The following is a 20,712-nucleotide window of genomic DNA, read 5'->3' as shown; positions in this document are numbered from 1 at the left end:
ACTTTTAAATTCCCTTCTAGGTCTAATGATGGATCTGTCTGTTCATCCCTCTCCTCTCCTGTCCTCTCCTCTCCTTCCCTCCTAGCCCCTCCCCTCCCTCCCTTCCCCTCCCTTCTTCTCCTCTCTTTCTGTCTCTCTCTATGTATATATATATGTGTGCATATATACACATCTATATATATATATGTATATATATATTTTCATCCATCCATCCATTCCAAGAACTTAGTCATCAAGTCTTTACTGAGGACCTGCTTTGTGCTATGCCTATCCCAGGAGGAGTTGCTGTGAAGGACACAGGAAGAGAAACTCATGATCTAACTGGGGAAACAAGACACATACAGTACAATCAGAATAACATAAGACAGAACAAAAACCAGCACCAAGCAGTATGCCACAAATTCTAAATGCTAGGACACTGGCTAAAGAAAGAATTAAAAGAGGAGAAAGTGGGGAGAGAAGAGAGCTCGTTAAACCATGGTTTAAAAAAGGGAGGGGCCTGGATTTCAGATGCCCCTTTTAATTCAGCTTGTGTTTCCCTGGTCTAGGAGTCTCCAGGGTTCCCCAGCCTCCTGTTGAATGAATGCTCAGATGTTTGCATGTTCCCTGTCCTTCCATTCCATCTTATACTAGACACAGGGCTAAGAGTACCGCCTTCATTCCTATTAAAACAATGAACTTGGCATGCCAGACAGTATAGACCAGTTGTATTTTGTCCATTTCCAGCTCATTTCGTCAGCTTGGCATCATGGAGCCTTGCAGACATGCATGCATCTTGTCTGATTTCTTTGGGGGTACAGGGTGGAGAGCTCTGTACAGCTCAGTGTTTGCTCAGTGGCCTCAACAGAGAGTATACCTTGTGTGCTTATGGCCACGGCTGAATCAGCAACCACTCTAGACCACCCTGCTGTGACAGGAGGGCAGGGAGGGTTGTGGGTGACAAGTGGGATATGGATACTGACATTCTTTCCCCTCTTCTCCCACTTCCCAACCTCAAACTAGATCATAGGATCAGAGACTTTAGAGCTTGAAGGGGTCTTGGAAATGGCTTAGCTCAACCTTGTGAATGAGGAAACTCCCTCAGTGTAACAAAGATAGGTCTGCTGTATGAGATGTTAAGGACAAATACTGCTTGAAGTCCAGGTATTCCTAGAATCCCAGCTCATTGTACTGTCATTTTGAGGTTTTGACTTTTTGAAAAGGAGGTGCCAGGCCTGGAACTGATTAGGAATGATCCTTGGCCAGATCATAAAATCACCTTTGAAATTTGGCTGCAATACCCTCTTTCCCTGTTCGGTTTCTGACCCCACTTGTTCCCTTTATACTCTCCTCATAAAGCCCCACCATATCCCCAAGGAACCTTATTCTCTTTATTCTCTCCCCAGCTGGCCCTGTTGGTCTGATATTTCTTGTCTTGGATTGCACTTTGCTCTTTTGCACTTATCAGGGAGTATTCTGAAAATTAAACTGGGATTGAATTTAATGTGGATCAATACAAAACCTGACACTGGTGAGGACAATATCTAAGGCCGTGGTTCTCTGATGGTGGAATTTAAGGTTATACTAGTCTTAAGAAGTTCTGAGTCAGAAAACCAACTACCCAAGTACCAAATGGGGGAGGTGTGAATGAAAATGTGGGCCATGATAACCTCCAAACTAATTTGATATGAAACTGCATTAAAAGAAGCACTGAATCCAGGTTGTAGGAGAATTCTATCTGTCCCATTCAGACTACATTTGGGGTATTGGATAATATTCTCAGTGCCTCACTTTCGGAAAGGAATTAAATCAATAGACTTAAAGTGTCCAAGGGAAAATGACAAGGATGGGGAAGGGTTTTCACATCAAGCTACATGAGGTTCAGCTGAAAGAACTGGAGACATTTAATTTGAAAAAGCAAAGACTTAATGGGAATATGATAGTTGAATTCCAGGATTAGAAGGCTTGTCATATGAAAGTGGTTTTAGACTGTTTCTATTTGGCTCTAGAAGGCTGAAGAAGGTGGCAGATTTAAATTGACATTGCGAAAACCTTCTAAACAATTCCAGCTATTGAAAAGAACAATGGGCTGCCTCAGGAGGTAATCAACTGTCCAGCATTTTGTAGATAGGATTCTTATTCGGATACATGTTAGAGCAGATGTCTCTGAGGTCCCAGTTGTTGAATGACTAAGGTTTAAAGAGTGATGAATCAAGGCCAAGTTGGAAGGAGGTCCATAACAGTGTCACTGGACTTTGTCCTTGTCTTTAGTAGCACAGAAGTAGAAGATGTCTTCTCTCATCTCTTCTTTGGGACCAAGCTTATTTTTGATAATTTCTCAACGTCCATTTTAAATTTTTTTTGTGGTTGTTACTCAATTTGTACTTGAAATGACAGAAATGGGATATAAAAAAGGTCTCAGAAGGTTAGAAGGATAGGTTCAAGCTGTTAAAATTAAACATTTATTAAGGATAAAATTTTGAGTCCTACATTTGCTTTAAAAAATCAATTAAAGTATAGTACAAGAGTAGAAATTTGATAAGAGTTGAGAGGAAAAATTTGTTTGAGAGGAAAAAATGAAAACAAAACAAAACGAACCTTGAAAGTTTTATGGGATTGTAAATTCAAAAATAGCTAATAGTATGAGTTGGCAGCCAAAAATGTCGTATGATCTCAAGGCACATTACTAATGTTATACGTAGTATCTAGCTTCAAAGCGTCTAGGATAAGGCAGGTAACAGCCCTGCTGTCCTCCAAAAGAGCATGTGAGAATCACTCGGAGGAACTGGAGATATTTACCTGAAGGAGGAACAGCATAGGAGAGAGGGAGCATGATAGTTGTTTTCAGGTATTTGAAGGGCTATCATGTGAAAAAGGAATTCCAATTATTTTACTTGAACTTGGAAGGCAGAAGTAAGAGCAATGAAGGACAGCTTCCGAAAGAGTCTGAAAACTTTCTGGCAGAGCTTTCCAAGAATGAAATAAGAGCTAGCTTTGGAGGTCATATATTTGAATCCAAACTATGCTACCCCTAACCTGGGCGACCTTGGGGGAGTCCCTTAATTCCTGGGAGCTTTCTTTTCCTCACTTGTGAAATGAGTTGGACTAGATGACCTCTGCAGTCCCTTTCAAGTTTAGATCTAATGACTGACTGAGTTTCCCATCCCTGGAGGTTTTCAGGTGGATATGAGATGGCCACTTGTCAGGGGTGTAACAGAAATTTCTATTCAGGTACCAGATGAACTGGATGACCTCTGAGATCCCAAATATGAGGTTCCATGAGCCTTTTGGTTACCTATACACCTTAGCTATGGCTGCCCAGAGCTTGCCTTATTGTAAGTGGATAATACTTCCCAGAACCTTGGAAAGGCATCTTGGATTTGGTCAGTATTAAAGGTGTTCTGTCTGGTTGCTGTTCCCTATGGATTCTGACCATAATAGTTTTTAGCCAAGCCATATGTTATTCCCTTAGATGAAAGGCGCAGAATTATATAATTTAAAAAGGAAAAGAAAAATATTCTCTGCAGTTTGCTACAAATGAACTGGGAACCTTGTTTCCTTGCTGAGAAGAATAATGGTTTAATAAACTATGCAAACAGAAAAGAAGACATGGGGCATGGGAATCCTCTGGGTAAATGTTTGCTCTTGGAAACAAGGTTTCTTTGGAGAAGAGAGCCAGCCCTGGAAAGGTTCTCGCCTGGTCTTGGAACCAACATGAGATGAACTACTCACAGCTAATTCTTCCAGGTGGAATTCCGGAGGCACAGCTGTCCTTTTCAGCCTCCTTGAACACCTGGCTGATGCTGACTGTTGTGGAGAATGACACTTACTCATCTCCCAGGGCTGGGAGTCAGTACATATCAGGGACTTGGGTGGGGGGTAAAGTAGGGGTGAAATAGCAGAGTTAACATTCTGCTTAATGAAGTTGGGGATGTTTGTCTTTAATGTTCCCCAACTACTTTTTCAACTTCATTCTCACCTTTTCTCAAAGTCTGCCCTGCCTTGGCCCATCGGGTCCATATTCTGTGGCCCAGCCCCATTGAGTGTCAGCCCCAGTTTGTTCTGCCCTTCAGATAAACAGCCTGCCATAGTGGAAGGAACTCTGGACCCTGGAAGAATGAGACATGCAGGCTGGGGATATAAGGATGAGGAGACATGGAAGAAAGAGAGATTTGGCCATTGTCACAAGAGGTAGTATTGAGGGCAGAAAGTGGACTTCTGGTACAACCTATGATCTTGGGCAATTCCCATCCCTTTTTTGGGCCTCAGTTTCCTCTATAGGGTGAAGATGTTAGTCTAACTTACATTCTTTGATTTTATGATATCACAGTTTAGCACTTCAGAGACCTGTATGCTAAGCCAATAAATCAACTTGACACCACCCAATCAGAAGAGCTCATTCAGGTACAATAGTGGTAAAACCTACTTATGTAATGGTTTTCCCCCTACTTTAGAGAGAGTTAAAAAAAATTTTGTTTGGTAAATCTTTCCACTTTAGGCTATTCCTGCCCTCCTTCCTCTTTCTTCTTATCTCTGTCAATTTTTCAATTTATATCATCGGTTAGGACAATAAATCTTTAAGCTCGTTAATGACTTTAGAAGCTTCTCATCTTGGATATGATCAGGGTGTGATTTTTCCTTGTTATTTTCATAATCCTTGTACAAATTCTGCCTTGCTTTGCCTTCAGGAAAGGTCATAGAGTATTTGATCCATAAACTGTGCTCATTCAGCATCTACCTAATAGCAAGAAAAGTTTAGAGAGTAGAATATGGCTTTAGTTTCTGGGGATAGAGAAGGAGACAGAGGCTCATCTAGTAAAAGAGAATCTCTTAATTATCTTTTAGTCCAATGCCGTAGCTAGTGCAGTAACTCTACAACAATCCTGATAGCGCTCAGCTTCTGCTAAAAAAAAGTTTCAGTGACGAGGAACTTACTACCTTACTTGGCAGCAACCTATTCTCTTTGCTTAGTGCTCCCATTATTTGCAAGTTTTCCCTTGGGTTGAAGGGAAATCCCTATCTTTTTAACTTTTACCTTTTTCTCCTAGTCTTGTAGTCCGGTGATAGATAACATAAAATAAATCTAGCCTTTTTTCCCAAGACATAGTCCTTAATTCCCTATAAGACTACTGTTCTCTAGGTTATCCACCCCTAGTTTCACATATAAAGAGCTGGGTTAAGGCATTTGAATGACTTAGGTAAGTTTTGAAAATTGTACTTCGGTGTCTAATGGAGATATTGAGTATTCACCAAATGCATCCAACTTGACTTGTCACAAAATAAATACCTGTATAATATGGAGGATAGAATTTTCTATCATTTAAACGTGTACATTTATTTATTTTCATTTTTTTAAAGCAATTGGGGTTAAGTAACTTGCTCAAGGTCACATGGCCAGTTATTTTGTGTGGGTGCCAAGTATCTGAGGCTGGAACCGATCCCAGGTCTCCTGATGCCAGGGCCAGCGCTCTTACTCACTGCACCACCTGGCTGCCCTATACATTTATTTTTTTAATTTAACATTTAATTTTTTCCCAAATTACTTGTAAAAACTATTTTTAACATTTGTTTTTAAAATTTTTTGAGTTCCAAATTTTCTCTTTCCTTCCCCCTCCCCCCCATTGAGAAAGCAATTTGATATAGGTTAGACATGTGCAATCATATAAAACATATTTCCATGTTAGTCATGTTGTGAAAGAAAACAGACAAAAAACACAAGAAAAATTAAAAAGTAAAGAAAAAGTATGCTTCAATCTGCATTTAGACTCTATCAGTTCTTCCTATGGAGATACATAGCATTTTTCGTCATAAGTCCTTGAGAATTGTCTTGGATCATTGTCTTGCTGAGAATAGCGAAGTCATTCACAAGGTGAGATCGTCATACCAATATTGCTTTTACTGTGTACGATGGTCTCCTTGTTCTGCTCATTTCACTTTGTATCAGTACATGTATAAGTCTTTGTAGGTTTTTCTGAGTGTCCTGCTTGTCATTTCTTATAGCACAATAGTATTCTATCACAATCATATACAACAACAGCTTGTTCAGTCATTCCCCAACTCATAGACAATTCTTTGCCACTGCTAAAAAAGCGGCTATAAATATTTATGTACACATAGGTCCTTTCCCTTCTTGTTTGTTTTATCTCTGGATACAGAAAGTAGTGTTATTGCTGGGCCATAGGGTGGCATAGTTTTATAGCCATTTGGGCAGAGTTCCAAATTGTTTTCCTGCTTTTGTTCTCTTAGGATAGCCAAGATAAATCTAAACCCTCTTCCTTAATAATGGGCCTTCAAATATTTTAACTAATTAAAATTATAAACTTAATAAATAACAAAAACATACAAAACAAGGGGGGAAATCATACCTACATCCTTGAACTTATAACAAAAACTATATGAAATCCTGACTTCTTTGGCCCTGTTATCTTTTCCTTTTTCTTTCTTAAAAAATAGTTGTCGTCAGTGAGTGTACAGTTCTGATTCTGCTGATTTCACCCTGAAGGGCCTTATTGGTTCTTTAGATACCTGAAGACTGCCATCATGTCTGCTGTATGTCTTTTCCATGTTAAACGTCCCCAGCAGATAGACCTAGAACCATCTTGCTTGTCCCACTGTGATTGTTTTTCAGTTTGTCATTGTCCATCCTAAAATGTAGCTTCCAGAATTGAATATAACACTTCTGAATATATTGTGATTATCACCTCCCTTATTCTGGCCACTATGGTTCTATTAATGCAATTTAAAGTTATGTTTTAGTTTTTTTTTTGGCTGCTATATTCATAAGCTTTATAGTTCCCTTGCTTTTTTCACAAGTACTGTAGTCTAGTCATACCTGCTTTATCCTATACATGTATCAATTAATTTTTTTTTATTAAGCAATTGGGGTTAAGTAACTTGCTCAAGGTTACACAGCCAGTTATTTCTGGGTGTGGTGCTAAGTATCTGAGCCCGGCTTCGAACCCCAGGTCATCCCGACACTGGGGACTGTGCTACCTGGCTACCCCGTGTCAATTAATTTTTTAACCCAATTGCAGGTCTTTACATTTACCTGTATTGTTTCATTTTACATTTGGCCCATCACTTTAATCTGCTGAAATCTTTTTGGACCTTGCTTCTGTTGTACATTATTTGTACATTTTTGGAGTCTGGTGATAAGCTATCCATATCAGCTTTGTTCTGTCTACAAATTTAATAAATATACCATCTATGTTTTTATCCTGCTCACACCCCAAAATGTTGAATAGTGCAGGATCAAGGTCTAATCTATGAAATGCTCCCCTAGAGTTCCATTCGGGTTAATGTTGACCTGTTAAAGAATTTTTTTGGTGTCCAGTCTTTCAATCAGTCCTGAATCTGACTACATTATCTAGCCCATCTCTCCAACTTGGTAAGCTCTCTCATAGCAGAGACTTGAGAATGGACAAGTAATTTGTTTCAGTTGCTGGTGCCAGTACGTGTCACAGCCAAGATGCAAACCCAGTTTTTTGGGCCAAGTCCAGGTTTCTTTCCATTATATTTTTTACTATGCCCTCGTTGAATCATTCCATGCAAATGGCCACCTGGCTTATTTAGAGAGGGTGTTTTTAATCTTTTTGTGTGTCATGGGTCCCTTTGTCAAGTTGGTAAAGCTTACAGACCCCTTCCCATAATAAAATATATAGGATTGATTTCACAGGAAACCCAATTATACTGAAATAAAGATGTATTTTTCCCCATCCAAGCTCTTGGCCCCCTTTGAAATCTATCCATGAACTGCTTGTAGATCTGACTCCAGATTAAGAACCCCTGCCTTAAAGAGTAAGTTATTAATGCTGAAGCCCTTCTGCCTTCTAACAAGTTTTATAGTATTCTATTCAATTCACCAAATGTTTTGCAGGTACCCAGAGTGCCAGGCACTGTGGGAGTACAAAAATAAATAAAACGTGGCCCTTGTCCTCAACAACCTTATAACCTATTTGAGACAATAAGATGAACTCACACATGAGGCAGCTAGATGGTATCATGAAGAGAGTGTTGGGCTTGGAATCATGAACACCTGAATTCAAAGCCAACCTTAGATGCTTACTAGCTGTGTGACCCTAGGAAGTCACTTAACTTCAGCCAGCTTCAGTCTTAGCATCAGTGCACATCAGTAAGGTCTGAAATCCCTGGAGAAGTTTCTGTAACTCACAGCCCAAGAATTCCTGAGTTTTCAGCAATTATTGAAATGTGCCTAGAGACAGTCTTTGGACCTAGGACTGGGGGATACATAATTGATTCAACTCCCTATTATTAACATAATAACCCCACACCGAGGAGATTTCCAACAAAGATCTGGAAATTAAAATTCCAATGCTGATGGCAAAAATAAAATTTACAATCCAAATATGTATTCAATTACAGTTACCCAGAGAGAGGGAAAACAAGAGAAAGCCAAGCAAAAAAGTTTGGAGATTTATGACCAATTGTTGCCCGCTTAATCTAGCCTAATTACCCACAGTATTATCACCTAATAGGGCGATTGTTTGAAAGCCTCAGATTTCTGGGACCACATTACTACATTTAAATGTGTCTTACTGCTCTGCCCTCCCACTGATACTGTAAATAAGGTCTCTCCTCTTATATTTGTTCTTCTGCCTGGGAACGAAAGGGACCTCCAAGCCTGACTGGACCAGTTCCTTGTCTCTAGGGCATCTACTTTGTTTTTAAATGGAGAAAACAAATAGTATGTATTGGAAAGACACTTGGCCTGGAGTAAGAAGACCTTGATTTGAGTCTCAGCTAATTAGACATTGAATAAAAAAAGGTAGGTTTTATTTAGAGACACTGACTGTATGACCTAGTGAAGCTGGTCTTAGCCAAGATTCAGATGCAAATCCTGCTTTAGACACTAGCAGTGAGACTCTGGGCAAATCTCTTAAATTCTTTGTAACTCAGTTTTCTCAATTTGTAAAAAGAGGGGAGTTGGTTGGACTTAATGGTGTTGAAGGCCCTTTTAAGGTATAATAATCCTAATTAACTTGATTAAAAAAAATCCACCTTCTACAACAAGAAGAATTCTTCTCCCCTTTACCCAAAGGATTATTTAACACTCCCCTCCAGTGGGAACTGCTTTCCCTTTGGGCCCATATAATCCACATGACACCATGTACCAGTGAAGGCTTAGATCCAGGTTGTTCTGCAGCTCTTTCTAACAGCTCTCTCCCTCTAACACTGGGCCTGCACAGATGGTTAGCCTGTGTGTTTCTATCAAGGTGCAAGTAAAGCTGGAAATCTGTCTCCTTTCTCACCTTCTCCCATCATGGCTCATTCTCCCCATTTAATTGCCTCCCCCACCTAACAGTCTACATTCAGTTGTTTTTTCAGTTCACAACATGTTGTGACCCCATTTGGAATTTTCTTGGCAGAGATACTGGAGTGGTTTGCCATTCCCTTCTTCAACTCATTTGACAGATGAGGAAACTGAGGCAAACAGGATTAAGTGACTTGCCCAGGGTCACACAGCTAGTACGCATCTGAGGCTAGATTTGAACTCAGGTCTTCCTGACTCCAGGCCCAGTGATTTATCTACAGTTCCACTTAGCTTCCCTATCACCTAAAAGTGAGGAACCAATTAATAGGCATGAAGAAGTGTTATGTTTGGGGTATGTACAGTGGGGGAAATGTTTGCCATCTAAACAGATGGTAGAAGTGACAACATAGGGTGTAGTATATGGTGCACAGATGCTGAAATCGGTTATTTTGTAAAAGCCCAATTATGCTATAACTTCCAGATCCACAAAACCTAGAAGCACTTAATGGATTTTTCTTTTTTCATCCTTCACACAGATATATTTATTGTGTTATAAATAGCATGGAAAGAAAGATCTCTGTGAGTAGAACTTTCTCTTAAATGTATGCAGGGCAATATGCATGTTGGAATAGGTGGGGCAAAATCATGGGGAAGCGCAGAGGGAGAATTTGTTTTAAACAATTTCCTACGGGATTTTTTTTAGTTGACTTCCTCCAAGGGATAGGGACTGGATCTGTGGCTTCTCTGGGTACTCCCAGGTCGGAATCCTCCCTCCAGCAATGCAGGTCAGCAGCTGCTCATAGTCCTTAAGACGTTGTCTAGGGCACTAAGAAGTTAGGGAGCTTGTCCAGGGCCATAGAGACAGTATGTGTCAGATCTGGAACTTGAACCTAAGTCTTTCTGGTTCCATGGCCAGCTCTCACAAGCACTCATAACAGATAGAAAGGCTTATAAAATGAATCTCTCTCTCTCTCTCTCTCTCTCTCTCTCTCTCTCTCTCTCTCTCTCCCCCCTCCCTCCCTCCCTCTCTCCCTCTCTCTCCTCATCCTTTTTCTTCTTTTTATCTCCCCCTATAAATTATTTTTATATCTTTTGACTCAATTTCAATTCATATTTCCAATATGGCAAATGACCTAAATATAGGAAAGTCAGGCTCATTGTAAGGGAAAACTTCCAAACAATTAAAACAGCCTCAGAGAGGAATGAGCTGCCTTGTGAGGTGTTTCTCTTCACTGGACTCTAGAATCCTAAATTTAGAGTTTGAAGCGATCCCATATGACATGTGGTTCATCCTCTTCAATTTATGAGGGAGAAAATGAGACCTAGAGCAATAAAGTGATTTGTCTAAGGTTGGGCTGTAAAGCAACAGAGCCAGGATTTGAACCTAGATCTTTGACTCCAGATCTGACTATCTTTCCATTCTACCATATCTTCAAGTGGAGCCTGGATAATCGTTTCTCAGAGATAGCATAGAAGTTTCCTGTTCAGGTAAAGGCTGCACTGGACTACCTTTACCATCCCTTACAATTCTGATATTTATGTGAATGTCCCTTGTATCCATCTCCTCTCCACTCACATTATCCAGGTTTTTATCATCCCTTATTTTCATCATCAGTTTCTTCCACACTCCAGTTTCTTATCATCTTTTGCCAGGATTATTGCAGTAGGCTTCTATTTTGTCCCTCATCTCAAGGTTCTCTCTCTTCTAATCCATCATCCATAGAGCTGCCAAATTGATATTCTTAAAGCACAGATCTAACCAGGGGAGGTCTGCTTATGCAAATATCCTAAGTGAAGAAACAGAATATTTATTTCAGGAAAGCTAGCAGTCTGACTTGACTGAAAAGTAGAATGGATGAAGAGGGATAATAGGAAATAAAGCTGGAAAGGGAGGTTGGAGTCAGATTATGGAACATTTTAAATGTTGAGCTAGTGAGTTTGTATTTTATCTTAAAGGAAATAGGGAGCCTTGACAAACCCCAACCTTGGGTTACTCCTGCCATCTGCATTGTTCACACGAGCTCCATGATGCCACTGAAGAAAGTCATACAACCCTTCTTAGCTCCACAACACATTTCTGTTATCTAATACCAACTGAGTCCTGACTGCTGCATAGCAATCTGATTATTCTTTCTCTCTTACTTTCCCCAGTGGTTATTTCAGACTATCGCTTCTCCCTTTAAACTCTCTATCTTATGTCTTCCCATTCCTACTCAACAAAGGACCTACTTTCCTATTTTGTTTAGAAAATAGAGGACATCCATTATAAATTACTTCTTTCCTATTCTATAACTTCAAAACCCTTCTGTATCACTTCCCACTGTCTTTTCCTTTGCTACAGTCTCAGAGAAAGGAATAGATTTTCTCCTTACCAAATCTTACTCTTCTACTTGTGTCCTTGATCATATCTTCTCACTTCCACATTGGAGTGTTTTGAATCCTTATGATGCCCTCCCACCTCCCCATCATCAATTTTTCCTAATCTGTTGACTCCAGGCCTGTTGCCTACAAACATATTGGGCCTCAAATTTGGCCTGCCTCCCCCAACAATCCATAGAAAACCTGCACTTGATCCCCTCAAGCTAGTTTACTAAGTCTCTCCTCCCTTCCATAATCTACATGCATTCCCTCACTTCCTCACCTTCTATTCACTTCTCTGCCCCTGGCAATCTGATTTCTTATGCCCTCACTTTCTTGGAACTGCATCCTCCACAGTCATCAGCCTCCTTAGTTGCTAATACGGTGATTTTTTTTTTCTCAGTCCCCATTGGTCTTGACTTCTCCGAGGATTCTGATCCTGGGCACCTTCCTCCACTGCACATCTCTACCTCCTAGCCTTTGTGACTGCTGTCTTGATTCTCCTCCTGTCTAATTGATTATTACTTATCAGTCTCCTTTGCTGAATTGTCATCATCCATCTTCTGCCCCAACCATAGCTGTCCTCCAACATTGTGTCCTGGATCCTCTTATTTCTTCACACTTTTTCAATTATCTCAACAGCGTATTTCGGTTCAATTATCATTATTCTGAATTACCTTTGACTCTTCATTCTCACTCATTCCCTGTACTCAGAATATCGGTTGGTGAATGCTTTTACTCTGGCCTTGATGGTCTCTTGGCATGTCTGGATCTCCCAACTTCTTGGCCTGGGTCACTGAATCATCCACCTGAGTGGAGAACTCAAAGAAGTATGAGTTTTAGAAAAATGTCTCATGGCCGAAGTCATTGACTTGGTGGAAGGACAGTTAATTAGGAGGGTATAGAGTTAAGAAAGTGTTCTCCCTAAGGGAGAGATGAGTGTAACAATGGTCATAGATTCACTGCCTAAAGAACATTAAACACAGTTTGCAGCTACTGTACTTTGTCAAGTCTTCACTCTTGGATGAGTTTGATTATCTTTAAGGCCTGTTAATTATTTGTAAACCACTTAAGGAGGAAGGTGGGGAATTGTAAGGAAGAGGGAAAGAAAGCATAAGAAGTATATTGTTTGAGTATATGTCCTTGACTCACCCCAGGACTGAACTCAGGGAAAGATCTGGCGTGTAGAGGGTTCTCCATGTATGTGGCAAGATAGCTTGGTCTAAGTGGGGAAGTCCACAACAATAAGTTCTATTAGCAAGGAGTTAGAAACAAAGGATGAGTTATCATTGGGTAGTAAGCAAGCAGGTAGGGACCAGAGAGAAGTGGAATGGGGCTGTACAAGGTATAAAGGTCCATTATCACACAGACATTATCACACGCATTATCACAAACAAAGAGACTGAGGGCAAGAAGCATACCCAAAACCCAGAAGAACAAGTTGAATCAAGTACTGGGTTGCAAAGGACAAAGCAAGCAAGCTTGGTCTATAGTCAGGCAGAAATCCAATAAAGCCAAACAGAAGGAAGTTTTCACTTTGACTCATTCAATGCAGTGACTATTTCTACATTCTTTTGAGCCCTAATGTTTGCAGTTAACCTTAACCTTCTACCCCTATTTTGTTTTATTCTATTGTTTTCAAATTTCTATTTTATTATAATACTAATAAATATTAACAGATAAGAGCATTTCAACATACAAAAAGGGTATTACACATGAAACTATGAATTTCTGTTATGTAGTTCCCCCCACCCCCAACTACATACAATTTGTTGCCTTTTTTTATCATTCAAGTTTAATGTGGTAGTTCCAAAACGGTGCTGCTTGTCTGGTGCCTCTTCTGCAATTCCTTCTGCTCTCTCCTTTCATCTTCTGAACAAGAGATTCCTTTGGGAGCAGCCTGTGGGAAAAGCTGTGTTTGTGCAGTAACAGATGCCCATTTTGTGAATTGGTACAATAAAGACTGATCCCCTCACCCCTAAAATGGACATTACTCTACATGAATTAAAATTACACACGCATACACTCATGACCCTACATTTATGAAACTGATCCCTAATTGATCACTTTATTCTGTTGTCATCTCTTGGGATTGGATAATGATCCTCATTTGAGCCTGATCAGATATCATCAGACATGGCATGCACCCTAACCCTGCCAGCTCCTTCGAGGTCATATGTCTCATAATCTCCCAAGAAAAATGACACCTCTTTATTGTGCTATCCATTGTGCTTGCTTTAGTTAACAGATGTCCTGAAAAATTCTGTAAAAATGACTTTTTTTTTTTGCAAAGGAAATCATTATAGATTTAATAAGAAAGCTAAAATTCCTTCTAGCTCTACATTCTATTATTCTCACTGAAGAAACTTTTTAGTGACTCTTTTGCAAAGTAAACCCTTTGGAAATGTTGGTAACTTCAATTTTCATCTTATTTGTAAATCTAGATTTCATCGTATCAAATTTTCTTTAAATGGGGTCAGGCTTTCATTAAAACCTTAGAAGTTAAAGCCGTAGTAGGAAGGGCTCAATGGCAAACCCTTTCTGGGCTTTATGGCCTGGTCCCAGTGGAGCAACCCTGAGTCTGTGAAATCATGTTATTATTCTCCTACTCTAAAATCTCCAAGAGCGACCTATGTCAACCTGACATTTAAACTGAACATGTCCGAAATATAACTTATTTCCAAAGCCATCTCTCCTTCAAACTCTTCCATCTCTTTTGAGGAGACAACCATGAGTTTGGAAGCCTTGGGGTCATACCTGGTTCTTACCTCTCCCTCACCTCGCTGATATCTCCTCAGTTGTCAAGTCTTATCAATCATACCTCGACAACATCTCTTGATTTCCTCTCCCATCTCCACTTATGGCCTCTATGCTAGTTTCTATGCTAGAAGTGCCCTTCTATGCTAGAAGTGCCCATCACCTTTTACTTGGACCACGTAATAGCCTCCTATTTGGTCTTCTTGCCTCCACCTTCTTTGCTCTTCAATCCATTCAATCTTCAATCCATTCTCCATAGTTTCTAAATACATCTGACCACGTTATCTATCCCCTCGTTCAAAAATCATTAGCAGCTCCCTATTGCCTTTAAGTTAAAATATACAAACTCCTCAACCAAGGAATTAAAGCCTTCCACAGGCTGGCTCTCACCACCCTTTTCCTAGCTAATTTCATATCACTCCCTTTTCCCTACTTCCTATTCCAGTCAAACTGGCCAGGTGGGTGTTTCCTCCATACAGTATTCCATTTCCTGCCCCCATATCTGGAATGTACTCTGTCCTCCTCTCCACTTTGTAGGGTCCCTACTTTCCTTTAAAGCTGAGCTCAATTGCCATCTCCCACATTAAACCTTTCCTGGCTCTTCCTGTTTCTGAGCTCATTCTTGGTCCTAAAACACTTTTCCATTGCTCTTTATATACTTTGCATTACCTATCTACATACTATATTCCCATTATACGGTATGTAGGCACCCTGAGGCTTATTTTACATTGCTTTTCTTCATCAATTCTATATTGCAGCCAAATTGCCTGCTAGCTGTTTAGTCAAACTCAATATTCCAATTCCCATCTCTTTGCTTTCAGTCTCTCTCATGCTTGAGCACGAACATAGATTTTCTTTTTTCTTTTTTTTTTCAAGGTAATCAGGGTTAAGTGACTTGCCCAGAGTCACACAGCTAGTAGTCAAGTGTCTGAGGCCAAATTTGAACTCACGTCCTCCAGACTCCAGGGCCAGTGCTCTATCCACTGGCCTCAACATGGATTTTCATGAGCAATATTTAGGCCCATCAGACAATGAGTTTTGAATCAAATGAATTGGCTAATCTATACTGGAATTTCCCAAGGTGGGGGTTGAGGATGGGTCATTCTTTTGTACAAAGCCAGAAACATATCAGTTTCAGGGACTTTGTCATTGCCACCTCTTGTAATCTTTAGGATCCTTCAAGGGCCGAGGTACGTCTTACCTGCTAATGAGAAGACTTCCTCAGTCTTTCCAGTTGTTAGTAATTTTCCCCTCTTCAAATTATCTTGTTTTCACTTATCTGTATACACGTCTGACTCTCCTAATAGAATGAGTGCTTATTGAGGACAAGCACTGGTTTCTGGTTTTGTCTTTGTGTTATCAGCACTTAACATGGTGCCTCACATATGCTTAATGCTTAAAAAAAATTCTGAGTTGAATATAAGTGAAATAAATTGAATGAGTGAGCAAGCCCCAAACTGTTAACCCCTTAGAAGATAGCAGATTTCACTAGTTTTTATTCTTCCCTTTATTTCAGATCAGAAGAAAGACCAGTTAAAAAAAGGAAAGTGCAGAGCTGCCATTTCCAAAAGAAAAAACTCAAACTGATGGAATCAATGTTGGAGGAGCAAAAGAAACTGAGTCGGGCAATGGAAGAAACCTGCCGGGAGGTGCGGCGGATTCTTGACCAACAGAACATCATCCAGGTCCAGAGCCTCCAGCTTCAGGAGCGCATGATGAACCTGCTGGAAAAGATCATCTCCAAGTCCAACGTCTAGTTATCGGTCTCATCCATTTCTCCTGCCAGCCCCGTCCTATCATGTAAAGATCCTCTGTCCACACCCACATTACGTGGCCTCTTCATAGGATTTGACAGACAAAACATCTTAGAAAAAAGGAAAAGAGAAAGCTAAACCAGCACAAGAAATACAGCTGTGGGTGAAAAAGAAAAAATCATTAATCATGGCAGCCTATGCCAGCCCCACACTCTGGTGGCAAGCAAAGGAGGGTGCATAATTCTTTGTCTCATCACCAGGTTTACCATGGGGGATGAATTTTCCAACAATTGCTACTCATGAAGACTATCTACTTAATTAAACTGTGGAGGAGATTCACACCATTGAAATCATAGATCATTGAAGTGCTGAAGCATAACATTCCACTTAAGGTTAATTGTCTTAATTATTTTTGTATTTTCAAAGGTCAAGGGACTTTTAGCTTGCAGGAACTGAATTTTTACTGTGCTATTTCTGGGTCATTCTGAGCCTGGAAGTTTGGGCAAATTTGTCATGGATCAGGTTATTCTGACATAGGACCTGACATGAGAGATCATCTTTAGGAATGGGGCATAAAGTTTCTTACTGGTTCTGGCTTTGGCCAAAGAAGTGCCCTGTCCTCAACCTCCACCTTAAGAGATCCCAGTGTAGGTCAAATAATACACTTGATTTGAAACTCACTGTCTGATGGGCCTTAATATTGATCATGAAAATCCGTGTTCGTGCCCAAACAAAAAAAGTACCAACCTCACATATATATGTATATACATATATGTATGTGCACATATATACATATATAATAATTGTTAAAAAATACTTGAAATTGCTTTTGATAATAAATGTATAATTTTTTCATTATTAAATGGAATAATAGTTCACTTTGAAAAATAAGCAATGAATGACATCATCAATTAGATTGTCCTGAAAATTCCTTTTTAAAATGTATATAAGTCAAAGGGGGAAAAAAATTCAATGTCATCTTCTGAAGGAGAAACAGCAGGCATCTCCCCAATTATTGTCTTGTACATTGTTAAGAAAATAGCCTTTGACGTATATAACTCATAAACAGAGATGAGCTGAGCTACCTTTGTGTGTGATTTTTATCTGCCGCCTTAGAGACTAGGCATTTCTATTGCCCAAATAAGCATGATGATGATAAAAAGAATAGCATCTGACACTTTAGTTACACTCTATACTTTTCAAAGTGTTTTTGCAACCATCATCTCATCTTATCCTCACAACAGTCCTTCCAGGGGATTATTTACATTTTCCTGATAATAAAACTGAAGCCCAGGGAGTGGGAAATGTCTCACTCAAGTTGCCTTAGTTAATGACTAAGCCACAACTAGAGCCCCGGTCTCCTCATTGCTAGTACAACTATTTTCTCCATGCACATTTATTTGGGGTCAGAGGATACACCTCCATTCAAATCCTGTTTTGATATCTCACTGAGGGACAAAGATGACCTTGAGTTCTTAAAGGCTATCTTGGGGGAATACTAGCTCTAGAAGTTCTACCAACTAGGAAAGACTTTGAGTATGGGAGCAATGGCAGGCTGCGTCTCTCTGAAGACCAGTCTTAACAAAGTACACAGAGGTTCATCTCTAGAAGACTGACCACCAGAGGATAAATTCTGGCTACAGCAATGTTTACCTATTAAGATGTGGAGGGAGCCCACACCCCACATGAACCTGGGGGTCTTTAGAAATCCTGAAGGAGTGATATGAATTATCATCCAAAGGAATATTAGGTTTTAATTAGCAGCCTTGCTTCTTCCCCCAGCAACAACAAAATTCCCTATAAGAACTTGAAGGGACCTTGTGTTGCCCCCATGGTTTCTTTGCAGCAGAATCACACCAGTTCAATCACTTTCAATGATCTCAGGTTACTTCAAATTATAGAGCTCCTCCAAAATAAAATAAAATAAAACAAATAAAGGAAAATTTAAAAAAAAGGGAGTCCCAAAGCAGAAAACCCTAGTAAAAGCCTATTCAGTAATTGACATCATGAGAAAATAATAGCTATAGTTGACATTTACAAAGTGCTTTCAGTTTTAAAAATCGCTTTAGCTTTAGCTCATTTGATCTGATTATTTGGTCACCATAGAATAGCAACTTTAAATATGTTTACATAAGAGATATTTTTAGCCTTTGTATTAGACATTTTGGTACAAATGGTTAGCTCAGTACATTATGGCATGATTACTAATCATAAAACTACAAGTTGGAAGAGAGCTTCCAACCACATTCCAAACTCTAACTCGATAGAAGCCTTCCCTCTCCACCACTCAGCCTCTGCTTGCATAATCCCTTACAGGTAATTCATTCTGTTCCAAGGCCATTCACTGAAAACAATACTTTTAACAAGGGATTGATAAGAAAACAAAGTAATTTACTGAGGTTCAATCAGTTCATTAGCTGGGATTAAAGTTCATTTTGGTTTTCTTTTCCCCCACCAAGGACTTTTCAAGGCCAGACCTGGTCATCTTTGGTTTCTTTACCATTGATCTTTAGAGGTGAGTATTTCAGATCTACTTAGACAGAACAAAGCATTATATTGCCAGTCCTAGGCAATGACCTGAACTCCAGAGAAATGTATGAGTATGATAAAATGTAAAAAAAATGTCAAACCCTTCGATGATAGTAGTACTATTACAGTCTATTGATTGAGAAAAATACTGTAAATACTACACATTTATTAACATTTTAAAATGAATTTGCATTCTATTAATCACAATAACACCAACATATATTGAAATATAGTAATATATCTTCTCCTCTCTTCCGACACTGCTACCACCCTGATTTAGGCCCTCATTGCCTCATGCCTAAACTATATTACAAAAGCTTTAGTTGGTCTCTCTGTCTCCTCTTTCCCCACTCCAGTCCATCACCTGTCAGTTGTCAGATTGATCTCCCTAAAACCCAGATCTGACCGTGTCACCTCCCTCCAGTGACTTCCTGTTTATCTCCAAGATCAGATATAAAATGCTCAGGGTTTTGAAGCTCTTCATAACCTGGGCCCTTCCTACCTTGCCAGTCTCTCTACATACTCTTTATTCAGTGAGTCCAGCCTCCTTGCTAATCCTCTACATCTCCCAACTCCAAGTGTTGTCACAGGTTGTCTACCTTGCCTGGAATTTTCCCTTTTCTCATCTCCACCTCCTGGCTTCCGGGAAGTCCCAGGTGAAATCCCATCTGCTGTTTTTCATTTTAGTTCCTTCTTTCTGACACTACCCCCAATTTATCTTGTAAACATCTTTGTACATAGTTGTTTGCACATGTCTCTCCCTTTTGACTGAGCTCTTTGAGAGTAGGAACTGGTTTTGGCCTCTCTTTGTATCCCTGACATTTAGCACAGTGCCTGCTTAAGTAAATGCTAGTTGACTGTAAAACATTCAGTTTACAGCCACTTAGGGAGAGGGCTGGTGCTATTTTGCTGTTTATGGATTAAAGATTCTTCTTAATAACATCAGCCCAACTCATAGATTATGAACCAGTGTTCTAGATTCCTTCTTCACACATGGGGTATGTGTGTGCTAGTAAATTTCTGAGCACTTTATGTTCCTCAATGTCCTCTGACAATAAATATTTTTTCCCAAAAAGTTTTTAATCAAAGCAATAGGAATCATCTGTTTTTCAAATGTTGCTTTAGCACTGAATTACCTAGGGTAGCTATTCTAAACCCCTTCAGAGTTGTTAAGTCCCATTCCATCCCTAGACATTTTGTTCTACTCTCAGCTACTTTTTTTAAAATCTTTACCAATCCTCTCTCTTTCACTCCTCAGAGCAAGAATTGTCACTTATTTTTATTTTTAGTGTTTTTTTTTTCTTTGAGGAAAAAAGGAGCAAGAATTGTCACTTATTTTTATTTTTTTGGAGAGGGGAAGGTAGGACAATTGGGGTTAAGTGACTTGCCCATGGTCACACGGCTAGTTTTGTGTTAAGTGTCTGAGGCCAAATTTGAACTCAGGTCCTCCTGATTCTAGGACCGGTGTTCTTTTCATTACACCACCTACCTGCCCCCAAGAATTGTCACTTCTTCTCAAGGTCAACTTCTCAACCTGAGTATCCCCTGGGTCACATCCTCTATTTAGGTCCTCTTCTAGAATTTAGATGGCAGATGAATATTTGCCATCCCTTGTCTCTTCCCCCATCTTTGAGCTCTCCTTCTCCACTGGCTCCTGCTTTTCCTTCCAACAAGTTCAGGTCTCCTTATCCTGAAAAAAGCTCTCCTGTGACCCTGCTTCCCTGGTTGAGCTATATATGCACAATGCAAGGAAATGGAAGGAATACATAGAGCAGGCATGATCCACATCTTCAAGGAATTTGTGTGCTATTTGTAAAGATAAGAGTAATACAGATTCAATCATTATGTAACAATTATGAAAAAAAATTCTGAAAATTGTAGTCTATGAAAACATGAAATGTATAAATAATTAAAGAACATTAAAAGAATATAGATTTGTAATAAGATTTAACCTCTAAGGTCAGTTACAACTCTAATATGCTAGATTGTGTTGACCTAGAGTGCAAGTGCTACAGTTGTTCAGAGAACCAATTTATCAGAATGGGCTGGGAGAGTCATAGAAAA

General features: G+C 39.6%; 1 protein-coding gene across 1 annotated transcript in view; it reads left to right on the top strand.

Moving 5' to 3' along the window:
- MSANTD1 (Myb/SANT DNA binding domain containing 1) overlaps positions 1 to 17,199 on the top strand; it is a 40,121-nt gene extending 22,922 nt beyond the window's left edge. Inside the window, exon 3 of the mRNA XM_069074187.1 lies at positions 15,882 to 17,199. Within this exon, the coding sequence (XP_068930288.1) occupies positions 15,882 to 16,122 (241 nt within the window). The 3' untranslated portion in view covers positions 16,123 to 17,199. The remainder of the gene's footprint in view (positions 1 to 15,881) is intronic.
- The last annotated feature ends 3,513 nt before the right edge of the window (positions 17,200 to 20,712 follow it).

Source organism: Petaurus breviceps, unplaced genomic scaffold, assembly GCF_028583685.1.
Source record: "Petaurus breviceps papuanus isolate PSGF00001 unplaced genomic scaffold, PetGlider_PUasm1.0 140, whole genome shotgun sequence".
Lineage (NCBI taxonomy): Eukaryota > Metazoa > Chordata > Mammalia > Diprotodontia > Petauridae > Petaurus > Petaurus breviceps.
The sequence above is the reverse complement of the archived record's forward strand: the minus strand, read 5'-3'. Positions and strand labels throughout refer to the sequence as shown.